The sequence below is a fragment of the Phoca vitulina genome, unplaced genomic scaffold (genome assembly GCF_004348235.1).
Source record: "Phoca vitulina isolate PV1807 unplaced genomic scaffold, GSC_HSeal_1.0 scaffold27, whole genome shotgun sequence".
Taxonomy (NCBI): domain Eukaryota; kingdom Metazoa; phylum Chordata; class Mammalia; order Carnivora; family Phocidae; genus Phoca; species Phoca vitulina.
In genome coordinates, this window is record NW_022589730.1 from 8,013,299 (window position 1) to 8,037,191 (window position 23,893).

Here is a 23,893-nt window from a genome sequence, read left to right on the forward strand (position 1 = left end):
AAGACTTGGGCTCACTTGTGTTAGATTATGGTGTATTACTCTTATACATGCATAAAAAGAAAATATAAGTAAAATAAGTTAGTTAAGGGATTGCTAAAACTTTTGCGCATAGAGTGTTGAACTCTTATGAATCAACCCAGAATTATCAATGTCCTTTGTTTCTCTTTTTTCATAAAAGATCATTTCATTTGCCACCAGGAGTGTTAGTGATATACATTTCTTTAGTAAAGGGTTTTCTTCTAAACCACTAACACCTATTCTACAAGTTTTATGCTGGTTGGTGCATACTTGATCTACCAGAAGGTGTTCGTAGTAAATTTTTAGACAGCACCAAGGACTCATGTTCTTTTTTCAAATGGTCCTAAAATGTTTCTTGACTGATACCTTGAAGGTTTGCAATTAAACTCAAGGAATGAGACACCAACAACGCATAAAACTTCAGTGGGAGTGAGGAAAACATGAGCATCGATGACCAAGGCTGTATGCACGCAGGCAACGTCAACGACATCACTACCACCACTTGGTGGCAATGAGTGAATTCATTCATTCATTCATTCATTCACTCACTCATTCATTCATTCACTATAAGATGTCATAATGGTAACAAAATATACCTCAACTTCAGAAATGTGAAAATGTGTGCATCTTTTGAACGAATGGATCAATAATTAATAAATGAATCATTCAATTGTTCTAATAAAGCCAGCTGTAAGTAGTCTGTGAAATGCGAGTCTCACCGAGTGACCCTCCACCAATCTGAGGAGATCAAACCAAACTTTACATCTCTCTCCACTGATTTTTATCCCTTTGACTCCAGCAATAATTCCTTGATTTAATGACTATTACTAAAGTTTAGGAACTTTCTGAAGGAGAATTAAAAAACCTAAAAGGAAGGCCAAAACTGTCATTGGGATCCCCATAGACCAATTAATGAAAAGCAATTCACACTAAGTATGTGTGGGTTCAATAAAAATGTATTGAACTTTAAAGTTAATGGAGCAAAAATTAAGATCAGAGCCTTCATTTCTTGATAAGAACAGTTTCCTAAGTCATTTAATTAATGCTTTCTCCTAGGGGAAAAAGTGAGTCCCAGCGTTATAGTAGCAAGAGATTTACTAAATTAGACACAGGAAAAAAAAAAGGCAGTAAGTTCCTAAAAGGCTTTGTCTTAGCTTTACTTCTTTGGAATTAGAGGAAGAATTTAGACAGATATATGATGTTTAAATATCGAATATATCCCTGATGCAAATTTTTATAGAGGGAGCCTTCCCTATTCCCTATACCATGTAACTGAAACTCAATTGAACATTATGATTTAAATCTTTCCATGGCATCAAAAACCCCATTTATTCTCTGGGATGCTGTCAATAATTTTTCAAATACCTGATAAGAACTATAGAAACAGAGATGTCTAAAACATAATCTCTGTCCTTAATGAGCTCATAGGGTACTTGGAGAGGCAGATCAACAAATGATTACAATATAATGTAGAAATTGTAATAAAAGATCTAATGAGTGGGTGCTGAAATCATAGAAGGGTTTTGTGTTAGGAAAACAGGTTAATTTATGCTGCTTAATTTAAAAAATAATAATAATGCTAACTTCAAATCTCAGTGGCTTAACACAACAAAGACAGATTTCTCACTCAAGCTATGTCTTGTGGCTCAGACATCTCAACAGTAGACCACTGCTGTTGCCCCAGTATGTAAAAGTGTTAGAAAAGTGTTAGAAAATTCTCTTGCGGTCATGCTCTGGACTGAAATGTGTTCCCCCATAAATTCATATGTGGAAGCCTCAACCCCCAATGTGGCTGTATTTGAACTAGGACCTTTCTGGAGGTAATTAGGTTAAATGAAGTCATAAGAGTAGGGCTCGGATCCAATAGGATTAGTGTCCTTATATAAGAAGGACACCAGAGAGCTTGTTTCCTCTCCCTCCTTCTGCACAATGTGAGGACACAGTGAGAAGGCAGCTGTCTGCAAGCCAGGAATAGGGCCCTCACAAGGCACCAAATCAGCTGTCACTTTGATCTAGGACTTCTCTGCCTCCAGAACTGTGAGAAATAAATTTCTGTTGTTTAAGCCACCCAGTCTATGGCATTTTGTTACGGCAGCCCATGGTCCCGAATACTGTCTCATATACATGGCCCCACCTAACTGCGAAGGGGCAGGTAAATAGAGGAGGGTAGGTGGATATTTGGTAAGCACAATTGTCTGCCACAATCATCTCTTCTGATCAGCACAGATCCCTTTCCTCCCTTCTTCCTACACATTCAATCCTTCCTAAGACAAACCAAACCAAAAAACCTAACAAACCAAAAAGCAGCCCCACCCAGCCATTGATTCTAGCTCAAAGTCCAGAATCTGCAGCAGTCGCTGCATCAGTTCTAGATAGGACTTCTCTTCATTCCAAAAGAATGACCTAAAAAGAATTTTTCTCCTTCTACCCACTCTGGCCTAATGAACAGTGGTTCAAGAGGAGCAGGAAGTCTACCACTGCAAACAATCCCTGTCAAACAGAAGGAAGACAAGACAGAGGCAAGGCAGAACTGGCTTGGCACAACTCTGAAATGCTGCCTACCAGATTACCTGAGGATTCTTACCCTAAGGGCTCACAGGGATCCTAGGCCCTCCTTCTGCTCTTTTGGGGGAGCTGGCTTATCCTTCCTTCTCCTTGGCTCTGCCCTCTGCCTCGGGACAACTTTCCTTCTTCACTATCCTCCTTGGCATTATCTGAATTAGACACTGGAGGAAATGGTCCCCTTGAGGCTTTGCATGTTTGTCAGTGTTCTTCCTGCCCTGCCAAGTTTATGTGAGAGATCTGATTATTATCAAGTCTTAAAAAAGTCATAAATATCCTTAGTTCAGGGTTTTTTTTTTTCCCCCTCTCCTATAAAACTTTGTTAAAATATTCCTACATTGCTTATATTTTTAATTCTAGTTGATCACATGTCCCAAGGGCAATATCCACTACTCTTGGGAGTGTTTTCTGAGACACACTTCTCAGATTTGCCATAATATTTTGTTTCTTCTTCCCTAAAACTCTTTCCATTTAAAGGTGCTACCTTGACCATTTATCAGGTTCTTTAAGCGTACCACCAACTTAATCAATTCTTTACCCTGGGCCATTCTTTTTTCTAATTAAAAGATTACACTAGGCACTGTCCCCTTAAGCTGTTTTTTCACCCTGACACACCTTAATCAATTGAGAGGCTTTAGCAAAATGTGTGGAGACTACACACTTAATCTGCTTTTCCTTTAGGCTGTTTTAACTTGCTGTTGTCACTTAAAGACTTTCTTAATTTTTATCTCCTCTTCTTTGGTGACTCAACATAATTATCCTTTCCAATTTTGCAAGGCTTTGAATTTTCCAAATCCTTTTCAATTTTGCTTGCAAGTTCTCAATTTTTCCCCGAGATCCTTTCTTTATAGTACCTTGTCAGCCAATCAACACTATGAACATTTTGTTTTCTAACTTCTCCCCCTTGATGCTGAGAAATAGAATTAAAAACAAAATCTTCTCCCAATCCAGCAATCCTCTCCACAAACATAGGAGAGAAAGAAAATACTTCTTATTTTATACGCATTAAACCAGAATGTGATGCACACCAGAGGCAAATGGCTGAGAGACTGCAAAGAGGGAAAAACACCCGATCCTTTTTATACTCAAGCAGATATAACATGGTCTCAAGATAAACAATCACTAGTTTTAAATGAGAGGCCCTGATAGCACCATTTGTCAGACACAGCTCGTGCTGGATTCCCTTAGCAACTGGAGAGACCACGTATGCCAGCTACTTGGCTTTATGCAGAGGAAAAACAAACTCCTTACAGCTTTATGACAAAGTTGTTTTGCAATTTAGAGGGAGGTGCCCACTGACGTTAGGCTCCTATGTCCCATACAACCTGGGAGCGAGGGGTACTCTCTCCTTTGATGTTTATGTTTCAAAGACTTGGTTCCTGAGTCCTTAAGAAAGGTACTCCAGGGTCTTAAAGCTGACGAAAGGCCTATTTAGTTTTCAGAAGAATTTATATCTATTTCAAAGGGAGAAAGAAATACTTAACAATGATAAGTTTTCTAAAGTAAATGCTCTAGGAAAAAGGCAGGGAGATAAAGCTTCTCCCCATTTTCAACAGAGAGAATTAAGTCTCTTATTTTTAATTTTTATTTGTCCTTACAAATTTGTCTTTATCTAGAAGCTCATTCGACATGCAATCAGCCTACCAAGTTATCATAAATTATACCAAGAGGCAAGAGTTTCACCAAATGTCTAGCCCTGCATGATACCATTCTCCCCGTGGCCATACCATTTTCCTTCCATTCTTGCCCAACCACTCATACAGTGCTACATATTTTAGGGCTATTTATTACTGCAGCACTCCTCCTCTTATCCATTTCTGTTAGGACCAAATAGATTTGTCCTTAAATAACACACAAAGTCTCAGGAGTTTAATGCTTCTCACTCATGCTAATCCACTTTGGTTCTGAACAACCATCCTGGGCAACCAGGACAGCATCTGCATCCAAAAATAAAGCACACAAATATCCCTCTGTTCATAGCCCTTTGTTGGAACTGGTCATAGGGTTCCCCAGATGGCACTGGATGTCGGAAAATGTAGGGGAGCAAGGAAATAAGTGGAGAGCAGTATGATCCAGGCAAAAGGGCAGTGGATCCCATTTTAGGAACTTAGGAAAGGTTCACTGAAGGAAATCAGTTGGAATTACTGAGGCTGCGGTGGGAGGGTGGCAGGTGACTGGCATTCGGGGTGGATGGACAGCACGAGCAAAGCATAGAGGTTCTTTATTAGCTTTTTTTTTTTTGCTGCTGCTGTAGTTCAGAGTAAGAAGCAGAAAGTAGGCACAGACTGTTGGACAGGCAGTTAAAGCTCAAAAACCAGGAGTGTTTTTTAGGCCATGCCAAAAAAAAAAAAAAAAAAGTGGTCTTTATCTTATAGGCAGTGCCTTTAACCCAAATAAACATAGATTTCAGCTCCAGATATATCTACCTAGGGATATTATGGGGTATCTTAATAATGAACCCTTTAACTTGCTTAATAACTTCAAATAAATAGAGTAGCTAGGGGTCTTAATATATTTGGGGTGCTGTAACAGCATGGCATCTGCTGGGTGACTTATAAGCAAAAGAATTTTTTTTTTCTCTTCTCATAGTTCTGGTGACTGTAAGACTAAGATCACGGTACAGGTAGTTCTGGTGTCTGGTAAGACTTAAAGGTTCATAGGGCGCCTGGGTGGCTCAGTTGGTTAAGCGACTGCCTTCGGCTCAGGTCATGATCCTGGAGTCCCGGGATCGAGTCCCACATCGGGCTCCCTGCTCAGCGGGGGGTCTGCTTCTCCCTCTGCCCTCTTCCCTCTCGTGCTCTCTGTCTCTCATTCTCTCTCTCGCAAATAAATAAATAAAATCTTTAAAAAAAAAAAAAGACTTAAAGGTTCATAGATGGCTGTCTTGTCACTGTGTGTCCTCACATGGTGGACAGGAGCTCTCTTGGGTCTCTTTTATAAGGGCAGGAAATTCCATTCCTGAAGGGCTCCAGTAGGCTTTTGACCTACTCACCTCCCCATGGCCCACCTCGTAATACCATCACCTTGGAGGTTAAGTTTGAACATGTGAATTTGGGGGGGAAACAAGCATTCAGATCATCGCACTAGATCGTTGTTCTCTGAGCAATCATGGTGTGATAAAACATGGGAGCATGAATGAGAAAAACTCACACTAGACTTCTGCATCTGCCAGCTATTTACTTTCCATGTGACCTCGGTTACACTTCATTAACCTTTCTGAGACTTGATTTTCTCATCCACGAAAACTTGATAAAAATGTTTTCTGTTATGTCCACCTTCCATGCTGATATGGGCATAAAATGAAATAATATACTTTGAAACGAGGGCTTTGAAAGCTATCAGATGAAACACATATATAAGGGATGATTAAATTCAGCAAACACCTATTTTTACATTCACGGCACTGTCCAAGGCAATATAGGGAGAATCAAAAAGGGTCCCTTCCTTTGAAGAAATCAACATTCTTCCATGAAGAAAGCTAAAACACCACACTATGATTTTGTGGTTTCAGCTGCAGAGTGTAATTACAAAACAGAGATTGTATTTTAACAAACATGCTGAATATAAACATACAAAGGGATTCTATCTGGGAAAGCAGTTACCTCTCTCTGGAGGTGATGCACATATCACTATTTTATCCAAGGTATTTTGACCGATTTCTGCAACCTTTTTAAGAGGAATTTTCAAAGTGAATTAAGGTGTCACTCAAGATCAATCTTGTGATTTAGGGTTCATTTATTTTAATGACAGTAATAACCACACTCATAAGCGTCACAACACTGGGAGGCTGGTGGACTGGGGAGGAAGGAAGGGCTAAAATGGTTGTTTTTCTTTTTTCTTCTTTTTTATTATTTTTAATTATTATTTTTTGTTTGTTTTTCAATTAAATAGCCATAGTCCTGTCAAAATCCCATACAAATGAAAATATTTTAGTCCTTCCTTAGTCAAATGAATGAACTTGTTGTTAAATTTTTCACATTTTTAAAATTGCAATAGTTTGCTCTTTAAAAAAAAATTGACATATCGATACATGTGCACTCAAGTCATCTAGTTTTGTTGGACAGATGTTAAACTTCCCACAATGAAAATTTGGTTAGAGAATCAAAATTATAGCTCCACTTACAAGGTAATATTTTTCTTGGTGTTGAATAAATTCTAGATAAAGATTGTGAACTCATCAGTATCTTTATCTGTTGGAGTCACACAAGTGATCATGAGAGTAATTAATTCATGAAGTGCATTTTAAGCTAGTATGTATTTAACTAAAGTTAAACGATTTAGAATTATGTTTTTGTTTGTTTTATAGCATCATCAAAAGATTAAAGAAAAAATCAAAATTTTCACATTGTGAAGGAAATTGAAATTGTGTCAAAATCAGCTGCTTTAAAAAAAAAGAAAGATTTATTTTTTTGAGGTGGGGGGGAAGGGGCAGAGAGAGAGGGAGAGAGAAACACAAACTGACTCTGCACTGAGCACAGAGCCCGAGGCTGAGCTCTATTCCATGACCCTGAGATCACGACCTGAGCCAAGAGTCAGATGCTCAACCGACTCTGCCAACCAGGTGCCCTCAAAATCAGATGTTTTAAAATAGTTGTTTCTCTATTCCCTCTTAAAATTTTTGTTTAGATTTTCATCATCTTATAGTTTCCAGACCATTCGATTTTTAAAAAAATTATAAATTTACTAAATAATGTTAATTATCATAAATAAAACAGATCAGAAGTAAGATTAAAAGAGAGGGGAAAAAAAACCCCTGGGACAATTGGGTGGCTCAGTAGGTTAAACGGCTATCTTTGGCTGGGGTCATGATCCTGGGGTCCTGGGATAGAGCCCCATGTCGGGCTCCCTGATCAGTAGGGAGTCTGTTTCTCCCTCTGTCCCCCATTCATTTTTAATACCCTAAAAATCCTCTGTGCTCTGCCTATCCATATCCCTAACCCCTAGCAACCACTGTTCTTTTCTCCTGTGTCATTGCTTTGCTTTTCCACAATGTCATATAGTTGGAATCATATAGTGAGTAGTCTTTTCAAATTTAATTTCCCTTACTAATATGCAATTTAAGGACTCTCCATGTCTTTTCATTGCTTGATAGTTCATCTCATTTTAGTGATGAAAAATATGCCATTGTCTTGATGGACCACATATTTTTTAATCCATTCACCTACTGAAGGACATCCTGGTTGCTTCCAAGTCTTGGAAATTATGAATAAAGCTGCTATCAATATTATGTGCAGGGTTGTATACGGACATACATTTTCAACTCCTGTGGGTAGATACCAAGGAGTGTGGGTTGCTGGATTGTATGGTAAGAGTATGCTTAGTTTTATAAGATACTGCCAAATTGTCCTCTAAAGTGGTTGTACCATTTTTGCATTCCCACCAGCAATGAAAGAGACGTCCTGTTGCTCCACATCCTTACCAGCATCTGGTATTGTCAGTGTTCAGAATTTTGGCCTTTTAAATAGGTGTGTAGTGATATCGAATTATTGTTTTAATTTGCATGTTCTTGATGACATATGATGTGGAGCACCTTTTCATATGCTTATTTGCATATCTTCTTTAATGCAGTGTCTGTTAAGGTCTTTTGGTCTGTTTTTCAATTGGGTTTTGTTTTCTTATTGTTGACCTTTAAGAGTTCTTGGTATAGCAGTCCTTTATTTGATATGTCTTTTGCAAATGCGTTCTCCCAGTCTGTGGCTTGTCTTCTCATTCTCTTGACATTGTCTCTTGAAGAGCATTAAGTTTTTAATTTTAATGAGGTCCAGTTTATCATTATTTCTTTCATGGATCCTGCGTTTGGGGTTGTGCCTAAAATGTCATCACCATACCCAAGGTCACTGAGGTATTCTCCTACGCTGTCTTCTAGGAGTTTTATAGTTTTGCATTTTACATTTAAATCTATGATCCATTTTTGAGTTAATGTTTGTAAAGTGTCTAAGTTCCTTGTCCATTGTCTTACCTTTGCTCCTTTGTCATAGATCAGTTGACTGTACTTATGTGGGTCTATTTCTTGGCTGTTTATTCTAATCATTGATTTATTTATGTATTCTTTCATTAAGACCACACTGTCTTAATTACTTTTATAGTAAGTCTTGAAGCTGGGTAGTATCAGTCTTCCAACTTTGTTCTTTTTCTTCAGTGTTGTGTTGGCTGTTGTAACTATTTTTAGGTATGCAGTTAGTGGTACTAAACATTCGTAATATCATGTAACCATCACAACTATCCACCCCCATTACTCCTACTCTTTTCATTTTGTAACTTGAAACTGTGTATCCCTTAAACAGTAACTCCCCATTCCTTCTCCCCCAGCTCCTGACAACCACTATTCTATTTTTTGTCTCTATGATTTTGGCTACTCTAAGTACCTCACATAAGTGGAATCATATAGCATTCATCTTTTAATGATTGGCTTATTCCACTTAGCATAATTTACTCAAGGTTCACCCATGTTGGAATAGATGACAGAATTTTTTCCTTTTAAAAGCTGAATAATACTCCCTTGCATGTACATAGCATGTTTTTAAAATCCATTTATCCATCAATGGACAATGGGTGCTTCCAGATTTTAGCTGTTATGAATAATGCCACTATGAACATGAGTGTACAAATATCTCTTTGAGACCCTACTATCAATTCTTTTGGGTGTATACTTGGAAGTGTAATTGCTGGATCATATGGTAATTATATTTTTAGTATTTTGAGGAACCTCCATACTGTTCTCCATAGCTGCTCTACCAGTTTACATTCCCATCAACACTGCAGGGGTTCAAATTGTTTTTTTTTTTTTTAAAGATTTTTTTATTTATTTATTTATTTATTTGAGAGAGAATGAGAGACAGAGAGCACGAGAGGGAAGAGGGTCAGAGGGAGAAGCAGACCCCCTGCTGAGCAGGGAGCCCGATGTGGGACTCAATCCCGGGACTCCAGGATCACGACCTGAGCTGAAGGCAGTCGTTTAACCAACTGAGCCACCCAGGCGCCCCCAAATTGTTTTTTTGATAATAGCACTTATGATGGGTGTGGGGTGATACCTTATTGCAGTTTTCATTTGCATTTCCCTGAGATTAGTGATAACCGAGTATTTTTTCATATACTTGTTGGTCATTTGTATATATTCTTTGGAGAAATATCTATGCGAGTCCCTTGCTCATCTAAAAATTGGGTTGTTTTGTTGTTGTTGAGTTTTAGAAGTTCTCCATATATCCTGGATATTAATCCTTTATTAGATATATGATTTGTAATTATTTTCTCTCATTCTGTGAGTTGCCTTTTTATTCTGTTTATATTGTCTTTTGATATACAAATTCTTTAAATTTTCATTAAATCCAATTTGCCTATTTTTTTTCTTTTGTTGCCTATGCCTTTGATGTTATATCCAAGAAATCAATGCCAAATCCAAAGCTGTGATTTTTTTCCCTATGTTTTCTTCTAAAAGTTGTGAAGTTTTAGGTTTACACTTATGTCTTTGATTCATTTTGAGTTAATTTTTATATATGGTGATAGGTAAGGGGCCAACTTTATTCTTTTGCATTTGGATATCTAGTTTTTCTAGCACAATTTATGAAAAGACTGCCCTTTCCCCACTGAATGGTCTTGGTACCTTTGTCAAAAATCATTTGACCATACATGAGAAACTCTTTCCTTTTAAAAATTTATTCTTAAATTAAAAATTTATATATAGTAACATTTGTTCTTTATGCTCTGTAGTTCAATGGGTTTTGACAAATGTAGAGAGTTACATAACCACCACTACAATCAAGAAAAAGAACAGTTTCATCATTCCCCAAATTTCCCTTATGTTGTTGCTTTGTAGTCAATCCCTCTCTGCACCCCACCCACCGGCAATCACTGGTTTATTTTCTATCATATAATGTAATATTATATAAATTTAATCACAGAGTATGCTGTCTTTTGGATCTGGCTTCTTTCCCTTAGAATAATGCATTTGTGATACACCTATGTTGTTGTGTGTATCAGTTGAATTATTGCTGAGCATCACTCTATTTGTCGATTTACCACAGCATATCCATTCAATGAAGGGCATTTGGTTTCTCCATTTTTTGGCAATGATGAATAAAATGGCTATTCATGTGCAAGGTTTTTTATGAACATATATTTTTATTTTTCCTGAGGCAATAACTTAGGAGCAGCATTGCTTGGTCATATGTGAAGTATATGCTTAATTTTACATAAAAACCTGCCAAAATTGCTTTCCTAAATGGCTATACTATTTTGCATTTCCACCAATACATATATGAGAGTTCCATTTGCTGTACATTCTTGTCAGCACTATGGTATTGTCAGACTTTTCTTTTTAATTTTAGCCATAATAATAAGTCGAGAGTTGAATCTCATTGTGGTTTTAATTTGTATTCCCCAATGACAAATCAGGTTTGTCATCTTTTAGTGTGATTATTGGTCAACCATATACTTTCTTTGATGAAATGTCTGCTCAAATCTTTTGTCTGTTTTTTAAAGTGTAGCTTGTGTTTTTTTCTATTAAATTTTGAAGTTCTTTATATATTCTGGATACAAATTCTTTGTCAAATATGTGAATTCCAAATCTTTTCTCCAGAATTGTCCTATCTTTTAATTCCCTTAAAAGTGTCTTTTACAGAGGCAAGTTTTAAATTTTGATACCGTTTAATTTATACATATATATTTTTAGATCATGGTTTGATGTCCTATTTAAGAGCTGTCTGCCCTACCTTTCCCTTTAACTGATTTGTCATGCAGTAGAGAAGGAAGGATTTCTATCTGCATTTGTGAACAAAAAGTTTAGGAATAAATTATGTCTACCTGTGACATCACAGAATCCTTGATTATAGCACACAGGACTGCTTCCATTAACCATCTTCCCAAAGGAACTATAGTGTAATAAGCATTGTTTTACATTTCCAGTTGTTAAAATCTGTAACCAGATTTTTCCTAAGCTTCTAAATAAAGATATTATCAAAATTAGTAAGATATATATTTTAAGTGCCGTTTTTGTGACATTAAGCATTGTGCTGAATAGGAGGTTATGTTTTGAACAATAATTTTATTAAAAAAAAGGATTTGGGGCTCACTTGAATTTTGTTATGCAGCCATTTGAACCCATTCTGATGTTTGCTTACAATATTTATGAGGATGTATGAAGTGAAGATGCCACATCAGCGGTTAAAAACATAATTTTGCCTTTCACAGGATAAAATTGCATATAATCATGAATCCTATGACTTCCTCTGCAGGTCTGGATATCTTTTCTGATTTTTGAGAAAAAAAAAAAAAAGCTGCATAGCAAACTGGTTGTTTTTTACTCTTAAAATGCAAACTTACAATCATCATGGTAAAGAGCAATCGCTCTAAGCCGGCATGAGACTATGAATTCATCTCCCAAATAGCAGGCTTCTCCAGGGACAGTTCCCACCGAAATCTTCCTGGTCCTTGTTCTCTTTCTGTTCTCATACCGGCCATGTGTTCCCTGAAGTTTATGGTGTGCGGTTATAATTATGACGATGTGTGACATATGTTCCTCCAGAAAGAATGTTCTAGATCCTCTCCTACTATTTACTTTTACATTTTGTGGGTACAGTGGAATTTAACAATGCGTTTGAAAAAAGCTGGTCAGTGAAAAAGTATTTTGACATATCCAATTTCTTACTTTCCAGTACATGCAGTAGTATAAATAAATGGCTAAAAATTGCTACAAAATAATATGCTTTCTGCAAAAAGCTAATAAAATAAAACCCAGAAAATGCAGATCTTCAGGGTTTGCTATGATGACTGGCCGGGTCTCACTTACCAATCTGTCCTTTAAATTATCCTCATCACCCATGCCCTCCCCTCTCTCCCTAGCCCCCAGTCCTGACCCAGGGAACACAATGTCTTGCTTTTATTTCTCTAGATCAAGCATGGGCAAACCTTCTGCCTTTGACTCTCTTTAACAACAGTGGGATTGTCTGGAATTTACAAAATAGATGCATAGAATAATGGTCGATAGTCCAATTATTAAAGGGCAAAGGACATCCAAATTTAGAGAAGGAAAAAAATACAAATGAGCAGTATACACAAGGCCAGCCCTCCCATCATAAAGATAAAGACACAAACAAAAGAGAGAGAGAAAAAAAAAGGAGAGCTATCAAAGTCCTTGATCAAAATAGAAACATCTTACATCATCATTTTAATGCTTGCGGTTATAGGGTACAAAGAGCACTCTCTTTGTACCATTAGAGGATGTATGAATTGATATTACTTTCCTTGAAAGCAAGTTGCTATATTGTGAAGAACCTTGAAAACATTCACATCCTTTGACCCAGTAAGCCTTTAAAAAGGCTTTGCTAAGGAAAAGGAGATTTGCACAACTTTTCACAGATGGTCAGTGTGGCTTTATTTATAATAGTTTATTTTGGAAACTTCTTAATGTTAAATTAATGATGGTGTAGCCATATGTTCAGATGCCATATAGCCATTTGGATCTTGATTTTGAAGGACTCAGAGATTACTTCTCAGTATAATATTAACTGAAAATAAAGGATAAATATCTTTTTGCATTGATTTTAAAATACACTGGAAAGAAGTACATCAAAATATTAAAAGCAGTTATCTTAAGATGGAGAAATTATGAGTGATTTTAAGCTTTTCTTTCTAATATCCCCTTCAAAAGCTTGTATTAACTTTTTAATCAGACAATATAGGTATCTAAAAAATAATTCTCAATACTATGTAAATGGAGATTTACATAGAGAATGTGGAAAGTGTAACACTTGGCCAGGTTACAAAAGCAGATTTCTGACCTTGTAGTACCTCTCTAGGAATAAAAGCCTAGTTGTATCTCACAGCTTTAAGACTCCCTGTCCAGACAATGCTTGAGGCTCTCTTCCCTTCCTTGGCCCCATTCTTTCCAGAGGAAGTGTTTCATTATAAAAGTAACAATGCTCATTGCCAAACATCCAAATGGTATGAATGAATATAACATAAGACCTGTTAATGTTCTATTTTCTTTCCCCACAATTTTTTTTCATGTCGAAAATATTGGAGTATAATTTGCATATGATAATACTGATATTTACTAAACAGTTCCATGTTTTTTGATGAATGTCAGAATACAGGACATTTTTCATCACTCCCCAAATTTCCTTATTGCCTCTTGGCAGTCCATTTTTTCCCAACCCCTACCTCAACCCCAGGCAACCACTGATTTGTTTTCTGTCACTATAAACTAAGTTTTGCCTCTTGTAGGATTTTCTGGAAATGAAATAATAGCTATTGCTTAGAATAATGTTTTTGAGATTCATCTATGTTGCGAATCACGGGTAGGTAGTACTCCCTTATAATTTGTCTTTCCACTCATGTATTGATGGCCATTTTTAGATTGTTTCCAGTTTTTGACTCTTATGAATAAAGCTGCTTTGACTCTCCCAACACAAGTATTTATATGTTGCTTTGGGGCAGTTGGTGGGTAAATATCTAGGAGTAAAATCGCTGTCATATGGCGCACACACAAAAATGCCAAACTATTACTTGAAGGGGTGTTCTGTTTTCCATTCATGTTAGCAATGAGACAGAGTAAGAGTTCTTCCTTCTCCACTCGACAGGGTCAGGGTTTTGTTTTATTTTGTCTTTTGGTGGGGGAGAGAATATACTGGTGTCTTTTGTGGTTTTAATCTATATTTCCTCATGACTAAAGATGATAATAAGTATCTTTTCTTGTTTGTACTGTCAATCAGCATATCTTCTTTTATAATCTGTCCAAATTTTTTTTTTTTTGCCTAGTTTATTAATGGATTATTTTTCTCCCTATTTTGGGCTGTAAGAATTCTTTAAGGATTACAAATATAAATTCTTTGTCAGATAAAGGATTTGTGAATTTTTTTCCCTGTCTATGGCTTGCCTTTTCATTTTTTTTTTCTTCATTTTCTATAGGATGTCTTTTGAAGAGCAGATGTTGATTTTGATGAAGCCCAAATTATCAATATTTTTTCTTTGGATTGTGCTTTTGGTTTAGTATTTAAGAAATATCTGCCTATTTCAAGGTTAGAAATATTTTCCTATATTTTTTTCTATACATTTTATAATTTTAGCTTTTACATTTAAGTCTATATCCATTTGGAGTTTTTTTGAGGGAGGTATGGTGAAGTGTTTTAGCTAGAGCTGCCATAACAAAATACTGTAGACAGGGGGCTTCAAGAACAGAGATTTATTTTGTCCTAGTTCTGGAAGCTGGAAGTCCGAGATGAAGGTGCCAGCATGGTCAGTTTCTGGTGAGGACTCCCTTTGTCTCTTGTAGATGGCCGCCTTCTCCCTGTGTCCTCACATGACAGGAGAGAGAAAACAAAGTTTCTGGTATCTCTTCTTAGGACATTAATCTTACCATGATGGCCCCACCCTCACGATCTCATTTACACTGAATGGTCTTCCAAAGGCCCCAAGGCCCCATCTCCAAATACCATCACACTTGGATTAGGACTTCACCATATGAATATTGCAGGGGGAGGAGGTGGGCACAATTCAGTCTATGGCAGTGAGGTAAAGAGCTGTTGGTTTTCCTCCTTAATAGGTATCCAGTCATTCCAGCACCATTTGTTTCTTTTTCATATTGAATTATCACAGCATATTAAAAAATAAATAAATTGGCCATATATGTGGTGTCTATTTTGAACTTTTCATTCTTTTCCAGTGATCGTTAGGTCTATCCTTATGTCAATACCACACTGTCTTGATTATTGTAACTTTATAACAAGTATTAAAATCGGGTAGTAGAAATCCATCAAATACGTTTTTTCCAAATTGTTTTAGCTTACTCTAGGTCTTTTGCAATTCCAAATACATTTTAGAATCAACTTGTCATTTAATTTAGAAAAGTCATTTGGGATTGTTATTGAGATTACAATGAATCTATACTTGACATGGAGAGGATTGTTATCATATGAATATAGTGTCTTCTAATTCACAAATGTGGTATATATCTCCATTTATTTTGGTCTTCTTTAATTTCTCTCAGTCATATTTTGTGTTTTTTTCAATGTACAGGTCTCACACATATTTTGTTAAAACAACCTATATATATTTCATATTTTCAAGATATTATAAGAGATACTCAAAACATTTTCCCTTTCAATTATGCATTACTTGTATATAAAATAAAATTGATTTTTGTATATTGACCTAACCTCACTAAATTCACTTCTTAGTTCTAACCTCACTAAATTCACTTCTTAGTTCTACTAGCTTTTTGTTGAGATTCTTGTAGATTTTTCCCTTAATTTACTTAAGGGTAAGGAAGTTTGATTTTCCTTGCTCTACACTCTGATTTTCCCACAGGCAATACTATTGGAGTGTAACTTATTCCAAAGTATTACACATGGCAAATTAGAGAGTTCTTGTATATCTGCTGACTCTTCAATGAAATAGGCACCTAGTAACCCATAAAATTATGCTCCAAGCACCAGTTAGCATAAAGACAGCCATTCAGTATTTTCCCCTTATTTGTACTCCAGTCTTGCTGCACCAGTCCCATTTTCGTCTCAAATTCCTGACTCATGAAAAGCAACACTGGTTTTTAGTCTTAGACATTAAGTTTCTAATGATCATTCTAGCATTTGAATGCCGACTTCTCCCAAGCTTTTTGCTTGGCTTATCTCTCCTCACATTTCCAGTGTTTGGCTAAGAATATACCTTCACAGAATTCTCTTAGAGCTCTTTAGAGGTAAGTAGAAACTTCATTCAGAAAGTGGAAAAAAACACAAATTACATAATTTCTGAGGAAAAGTACATAATCATGATTTCTTAAATACCCATTATGTGACTATTAGTACTGTGTCATACGCTGCTTTATATTCACAAACTCAATCTCTCCAAATTTATGTAGGAAGTAGAGATTATAATTCTTCTAATACAAAGAAGAAAACTGGAAGACAGAGAGGTCAAATGGCACATGCTAAGTTATTAAGAAGTGACAGAGCTATGACCTAAATCTCGTTCTCTCTGATTCCCAGGACAGGTAGGAGTGTGTGTCAAGATGATTTTTAGATATTATTTAATTTTTTAAGAAGTTATTCTGACCAACAAAAAATGTAGAAAAGAATTATCTCCTAAAACAAAAAACTAAACAAATACCAAAACAAAAATAAAACAGAAAAACCTTGAGGATTATGGGCCTTACCTACTCTGAGATATTTTATTTTTTCATGTATCTTAAAATTATTAAAAATTACAAAGATCATAGAAGACCAATTAATATTGACTGTCAGATAAGACAAGTTGCATATCAGGTAGTTTGATGTTTTGGTCGAGAATATCAATTTAATCACCTGTGGAGAGCCAGTATATTCCCCTTAAAGACTTTGGAGGAACAAGAAATTGGCAAAAACTGGTGGACAGGTACAAATGGAGTGAAAATTCTATATAACCACCAGAAAATAAAAGAAAAAAACCTTACTTGTTATTTAAAATCCTGAGTAGATGCCTTCTGAAATGAGGGAATAAGCAGGTAACATATGGAGTTTCCTCAAAAATTAAAAATGGAAATATCATATGATCCAGTAATGCCACCACTAGGTATTTGCCCAAAGAAAATGAAAACACTAATTCAGAAAGATGCATGCACCCCTATATTTAATACACCATTACTTATAATAACCAAGATGTAGAAGCAACCCAAAGGTTCATTCATAGATGAGTGGAAAAGGAAAATGTGGTGTGTATGTACACACACACACACACACACACACACACACACACCCCACTGGAATATTACTCAGCCATAAAAAAGAATGAAATCTTGCCATTTGCAACAACATGGATGGAACTAGAGGGTATTATGCTAAGTGAAGTAAGTCAGACAGAGAAAGACAAATATCATATGATTTCCCTTATATGTGGAATCTAAAAAAACAAAACAAACAAACAAACAAAAAACCCAAGCAGATGCATAAATACAGAGAACAAACAAAAAGGAGGGGGGTAGGGGAATGGGAGAAATAGGTGAAGGGGATTAACAGGTACAAACTTCCAGTTATAAAATAAAATAAGTGAGTCATGGAGGTGAAAAGTACAGCACAGGGAATATAGTCAATAATGTTGTATGATGACAAATGGTGACACATTTATCATGGTGAGCATTGAGTCATGCATAGAACTGTCAAATCACTGTATGTCAACTCTATGTCAATAATGAATATTAAAAAAAAAAAAAGACAAATAGGAATACATAGGGGAAAAATCCAAAGGAGGGAATTCTGGAGATAATGTTATTATCTAATGAAAATAAACCATCACTTTTTCCAAACATACACTAATTTTTATGGCCAGTAAAAAAAAAAAAAAGTATCATAAGCCTTAGGTCAGTGAATAAGTTATAATCCCTTTTTAATAACCATATAATTTAAAAAATAGTGTATATGCCTAAAAATATTCATTTTCTTAAGAGAATATTTATTTCTTAATAGTTATCTAGAATGTGATTACTATTATTACTGTCAGGATCTAGGTGGATTGAAAATAGACAGTTGAGTGAACTCATAGCCACTAAGTAAACATAGAATTGAAGGCTCTTAGAGAAATCCGTGTGGGAGAGGGTTTAATATTACCTAGGCAAAAGGGTCCAAACTGGTAAAATTACTTCAGCTCAGTTCAGGTTTTTTCCCTCTCCTTAAAATTTTAAAAGACATATGGCCTTGGCCTAACCTAGATGGATATTATTAGAACCTGACCTTGAATAAGTATTTAATAGTTTTGTAAGAACAAAGTTATGAAACTAAAATTGCTATATCAAGTACAACAAAACTTCACTATAATTGTCTTATAATGCCACAGATTCATTTTCAGAACGTATAAATCACGTTCCCAGTGGGAAGACTGATACATTAAGTATCTCTTATATAGAATCCCCAAATCTAAGTAGGTCTTGTCTTGGATGAGTGACAACAACATCACAAAGGGTCATTGCACAAAGACATTCATTTATCTGGTTGTAGTTCATGTCTAAACTCGTGTCTGTAAATAATGATTATGAAACAAGCATTCGTTTAAGACATTTATGGATTCCAGCCATATGTTATGACCAAGAAACCAATGTATTTTCTTTGACATACTCTATTTAAAATCTGGGTTATGCATTTCATATATTATAGATTTGCCAACATTTCTTCAGTCACTCTGAATTAACATTTACACTTAATGTTATTAACATAGAAACCTAGATAAATGAATACTGAATTAACATATCAGAAACCTAAAAAGTAATATATCAACAATTTAGTATAAAACTCCTTTCAATTTTTTTTGCTTATTAAAAACTCACAAAAATAATGCCAGTAAGGACATGTTGAATTTCATGGGAATCCTATTGCACTGAACATATTATAGGATACACCAAAAATATAGTATTGTAATAATATAATAATATATTGCATGATTAAAATAATTATTAAATTAGTTTGAGGCCAGTGTAAAAGACTGAGCTGTTTTGAATAGGGTAATTAACCTGTCATAGAATGAATACATTTTATTCAGATTGTCAACAAAAATCTGAAGAAATTATATATTTGGTGATTTCTACCCTTTTCCAAAACAGTGATCATCCTGGGAACTAATGGACAGAACCTGTCCTTCAGGTGTCTATTTGTCACCCACCTCCTTAGTTGTTGTGGCACTTAGAGCTTACCTTCCTGACTCAAAGGTAAACCACGTTGAGTCCCGTCCATATCTCCTCAGGGAGCTGAGAGGCCACATCACCAGTTTGACCTTGGCATTGTGGATATCCCAGAGATAGATATTCTCATGAGTGATCTGCATTGTGCATTCACCGTAAATATCCAGATTTGGTGTGGGCATAAGATACACATTGAATCTCTCTGCAAAGAAACAAAGAATGGAACAAATTAAGTGAAAAGAGGTCTGACTTTTGATAGTAACACTGTATTAATTTATATACCTACCTACAGCCTTCAGAAAGCATTACCATGTCCCTTGGGAACATCAATAGACAATGCAAAACATTACCCCTTCCCATTGGATGTATGAGACAATGAGCTAATTAAAATATTTTTCTCATTAGTTCATTCACTCACTCATTCTACACTCTGTGTCGCATGTATTCTCTAGAATGAAGATGAAACGGTTAAATTGTACCATGGAAACATAAGGGTAAAAGCTAAGTGAGGTCTCTGCCCAAATGATGCTTACTGTCTGCTTCTTCACACAATCTTAAATGCATATCATATACCTAACTCCTGCAAGGAATGTCTTATTTAATTTAAGAGGAATTTACTCAATTTTACCTTTGTGTTATGAAGTATTTAATGCACACTTAGACTGACTCTCAAAATACACTGTATTCACAGTCAAATTCAGCATATGATAATTGCAGGTATTCATTACTGCTTTCTGTAAGACTTCAGATACTGTTTTGGTAAGCAAAATAAAAACACAGCCACCTTCATTCTCGGATATTCTAGAGTTGAAAATCTGATTATTAGGCAATGATTCCAAAACTTGCTTTATAATTTTTTTGTGTATCTCAAAGGCTACTGCAAAATTCTGCAGCCCTTGATCCCCATTTAAATGCATTAGATACACTTCATAAAAAATGAGGTTAGTTCATAATTTCCAGGAAACAAAGAACTTGGTACGACCTATAAAGTGTCCTGTAAAATATCCCTCATTCCTAGCACCATATTCTTGGTTTATAGTAAGTAATTAATACATATTGGTTAACTATATGAATGAAATAAATATATCCCATGATGAATATGCACCACAAGAATTGAGGAATTATTAAAAAATAATGTCACAATAACAAAAAGTTTAAGAATTACTGGCAGATACATTTTTGTGAGTTTGAATTTAATTGTGAATCATGCTTGAAAGGCAGTGCTCTTGAATTAATGATTTTGAGAGGCATAATGGTGCAGCTGCAGTTGAAAAAGGATTGATATGTTTAGGAATGTGCCATCATCCATCATAATGCCACAATCTTAAACACTGAATGTTTGCTGGTACTAAGCTGGAATTGTCTGTATAATAGAATCTTTTCTGTGGCAGGTACTTTGCAGAGTATTGCTTTGCTGATGCAAAAAAAAAAAAAAAAAAAAAAAAAATCAGATTCTAAATGGGTTAAATTGGATTTAAGCATAATAGCTTGAAATTTAGTAACCATATGGACAATATTTATATTCAAGAGTCTAGATATTTTTGACCAAAATAATCTAATGATTCAATTTTTTACTTAGATCATTGACCCCTAAAACTAATATGTATATGGATTGCACGTTCATTTCCTACAGAAAGGAAAACAAGATAATATAGCTGAAGAAAAGAAAGATCACTGCCCCATTAATTATCTGCAATAAAAAGTATATATATATATATATATCTCCTATAAATCTTAAAATTCTTGTGTGCAATCAAGTAAAATCTCAGTATTTCACATTAAAGACATCACTCACATTGCCACCACAATTCCCACTCCAATGGGATTACAAGTAGCCAATCAAAGGGGCCTGATCTCATGTAAGAGTATAAATGAAAGTTGGACCCAACAGAGTGACTCATGCATATAGAGAACGCCTGAACAGAAATCTTCTTTTCTTTGTCAAGACCCTCCAGATAAAGTTCAGCCTTTACATTTGGAAGTAATCATATGTCAGCGGCATCTGTTGTGCAGAGGTAAAACATTTGTTATAAAAGGGGAATGTAAAACATTCTTCTAAATTTCTTCCTCTCCATCAGTTAGAGTCTGAAGATAGCAACCAAAGAATCATTGCCAAAACGTCAAGAAATAAAACTTCTTCTAAAATATTGAAATAAACACCATTAGCCATTTTACTGTTGGTTAAGGCTGCACTGACCCTTGATATTCACACCCATAGTTTGATACTGAAAAAAGAAGAACATGGAAAAAAATAACCCTGACATCGAGGACCCTGTTCTCCACATGGATGATACATGGTAAATTACCTATAACCTAGGGGTATTACAGAGGACCCAAAAGAACCATTGCATTTTCACTGAAATATCTGTGTGCTCTAATGTTAGTAGAGAAAATCTAGAAAAAATAAACAGAGAAAGAGTACAATCATCACAATGGACATTGGGGAAACACGAACTGAAAAACAGAAAAATAATGAATTGGATTTAATAAGATTCACATGATGTAGGGCTCTCGATGTCAAAATAGTGAGGTTCATTTACAAACAAATACAAAGAGATTGGATAACCTGTCTGGAGGGAGTCCTTCCAAGGGCAAGCTGTAGGCTATGTAAAGCAGGTGAAATGTATCTTCCACATCCTTCTTGCTACCTTCTACTTCCCTAGTCTTACCCAGCAATTCACATTATCCCCTTCTTGTTATGATTTGGAACATTCCAACCTTCCTTTTGATACTATCTCTCTCATCCTACAAAAGGAATTATTCTAAGAAATTTTATTTTCGATTTTTAAGTTTTCAAAAGTCATCTTATCCTAATGGCTAATTTCCAAGGATTTGAGGTTCAATTAACATGTAGACTAATTTAATCCAGCAGAGGATGAAGGCAGCTCAAGTTATCTAGTAAATTATTCTTCTTTGATTCCATTGTCATGGAAAAAATGTTTCTGCATTTGCTGTGAGTATTTTATGCCCTTAATAATGTAAAATACGTTGCTTCATTAAAATTTGTTATGGTTTCCATTGGAAAGACCACTTTAATATGGAATAGCTAAAACTGGCTCCCCCGAAATGACTTTTTAAAATGTTTAACTTTGTGAAATGCTTGTATGAAGCAGGTGTTTTAACCACCCTCTAATCATGTCACTTTCTTATTTAAAAGCCTACCTTTGGTTTTACTGCAGAGAGCGTTAGTGTGCATCAAAGTTACCTGTAGGGCTTGTTTAAACACAGATTGCTGGGTAGTCCTCCACCCTTTCTGTTTCTGATCCAGTAGGTCTGGGCTGGGGCTGGACAATTTACATTTCTACTTGTTCCCAGAGGTTGTTTATGCTGCTGCTCTGGGGACCACACTTTGAGAACTGTTGATTTGCTAAGCTCATTTTAGAGTATTGCCAAGGAATTAGGGGCATTAGAGGAGCTACGAGGGATGCTTTTGAAAGTGATGCAATGTTCTTGTAGAACAAACCAGCACATTTAAATCAAAACTGCCCTTTAATCTTGGCTCAAATAAAGTAATCCCATTTCAACTGACTCATGACTGATTTGTCATGAAAGAGTTCTTATGTGAATTGGAACAAAAGAAGTGAGAGGCATGGGGTGCCTGGGTGGCTCAGGTGGTTAAGTCTCTGCCTTTGGCCCAGGTCATGATCTCTGGGTCCTGGGATCGAGCCCCAAATTGGGCTCTCTGCTCATCAGGGAGTCTGCTTCTCTCCCTCTCTCCCTCTCTCTCAAATAAATAAATAAAATATTTTTTAAAGAAGTGAGAGGCATAGAAAGAAAGGAGGTACATGAAAGACAGTTTTCAGTTCATCAAAGTATGTATGTATATTCGAATTATTTTCTTTTAAAGTAATGAACAATAACAATAAATACATCGTTAAGGAACACCAAACAACACATTTCCAAGTACCCAGAAGAATTAGAAAAGAAACTAGCTGTTTAGTAGTTATGCTGCCAAAGCAAGCACAGAAACTAGCTGTTTAAATAACGATAATAAGGGGCACCTGGGTGGCTCAGTTGGTGAAGGATCTGACTTTGGCTCAGGTCATGATCTTGGGGTACTGCGATTGAGCCCCACATCGGGCTCCACACTCAGCAGGGAGTCTGCTTGTCTCTCTCCCTCTGCCCTTCCCCTTCCCTTTGCTCGCACTCTCTCTCTCTCTTAAATAAATAAAATCTTAAAAAAAATTAATGATAATAAATCCTGAAACATGAATAAAAATTCTACTAACACTAGGTCTTGTGAAGACTACTGAATGTGTGAAGAAATAAATTTTTGAAAAGGTTATGTAAAAAAATATTAGATTAAAACATATTCACATATATAAACTACAGAATTCTAGAGTGAAAAAAAATCCCAAACACATGACCCAATTTCATGACCCATGAAATTGTAGTTTGATAAAATTTAGGTTTGTATAATGGCTGATATATGAGAATGCATAATTTTATTTTAAGTGGCTAAAAAAATAGCAAGGTGAAATATTTACAAAACTAATTGTCATGTCCAAGAAAGATGCTTACTATTATTGATTGTGTGGTTGTGTTTACAAGGGCATTTCTACTCTAGGGTTGGATGAAGAGATCCAAAGGAATAGACCATGCAGAGGGCCTGGGACCAGAGTTAAGGTGACAACCACAAGAACAGTCTCAAGGGGATTACAAAACAAGGTTTGGTCAAAT

At 35.7% G+C, this 23,893-nt stretch overlaps 1 protein-coding gene across 1 annotated transcript in view; it reads right to left on the reverse strand.

Annotated features, from left to right (window-relative positions):
• DOK6 (docking protein 6) overlaps nucleotides 1-23,893 on the reverse strand; it is a 373,232-nt gene that overhangs the window by 126,335 nt on the left and 223,004 nt on the right. Inside the window, exon 5 of the mRNA XM_032422703.1 lies at nucleotides 19,226-19,415. Within this exon, the coding sequence (XP_032278594.1) occupies nucleotides 19,226-19,415 (190 nt within the window). The remainder of the gene's footprint in view (nucleotides 1-19,225; nucleotides 19,416-23,893) is intronic.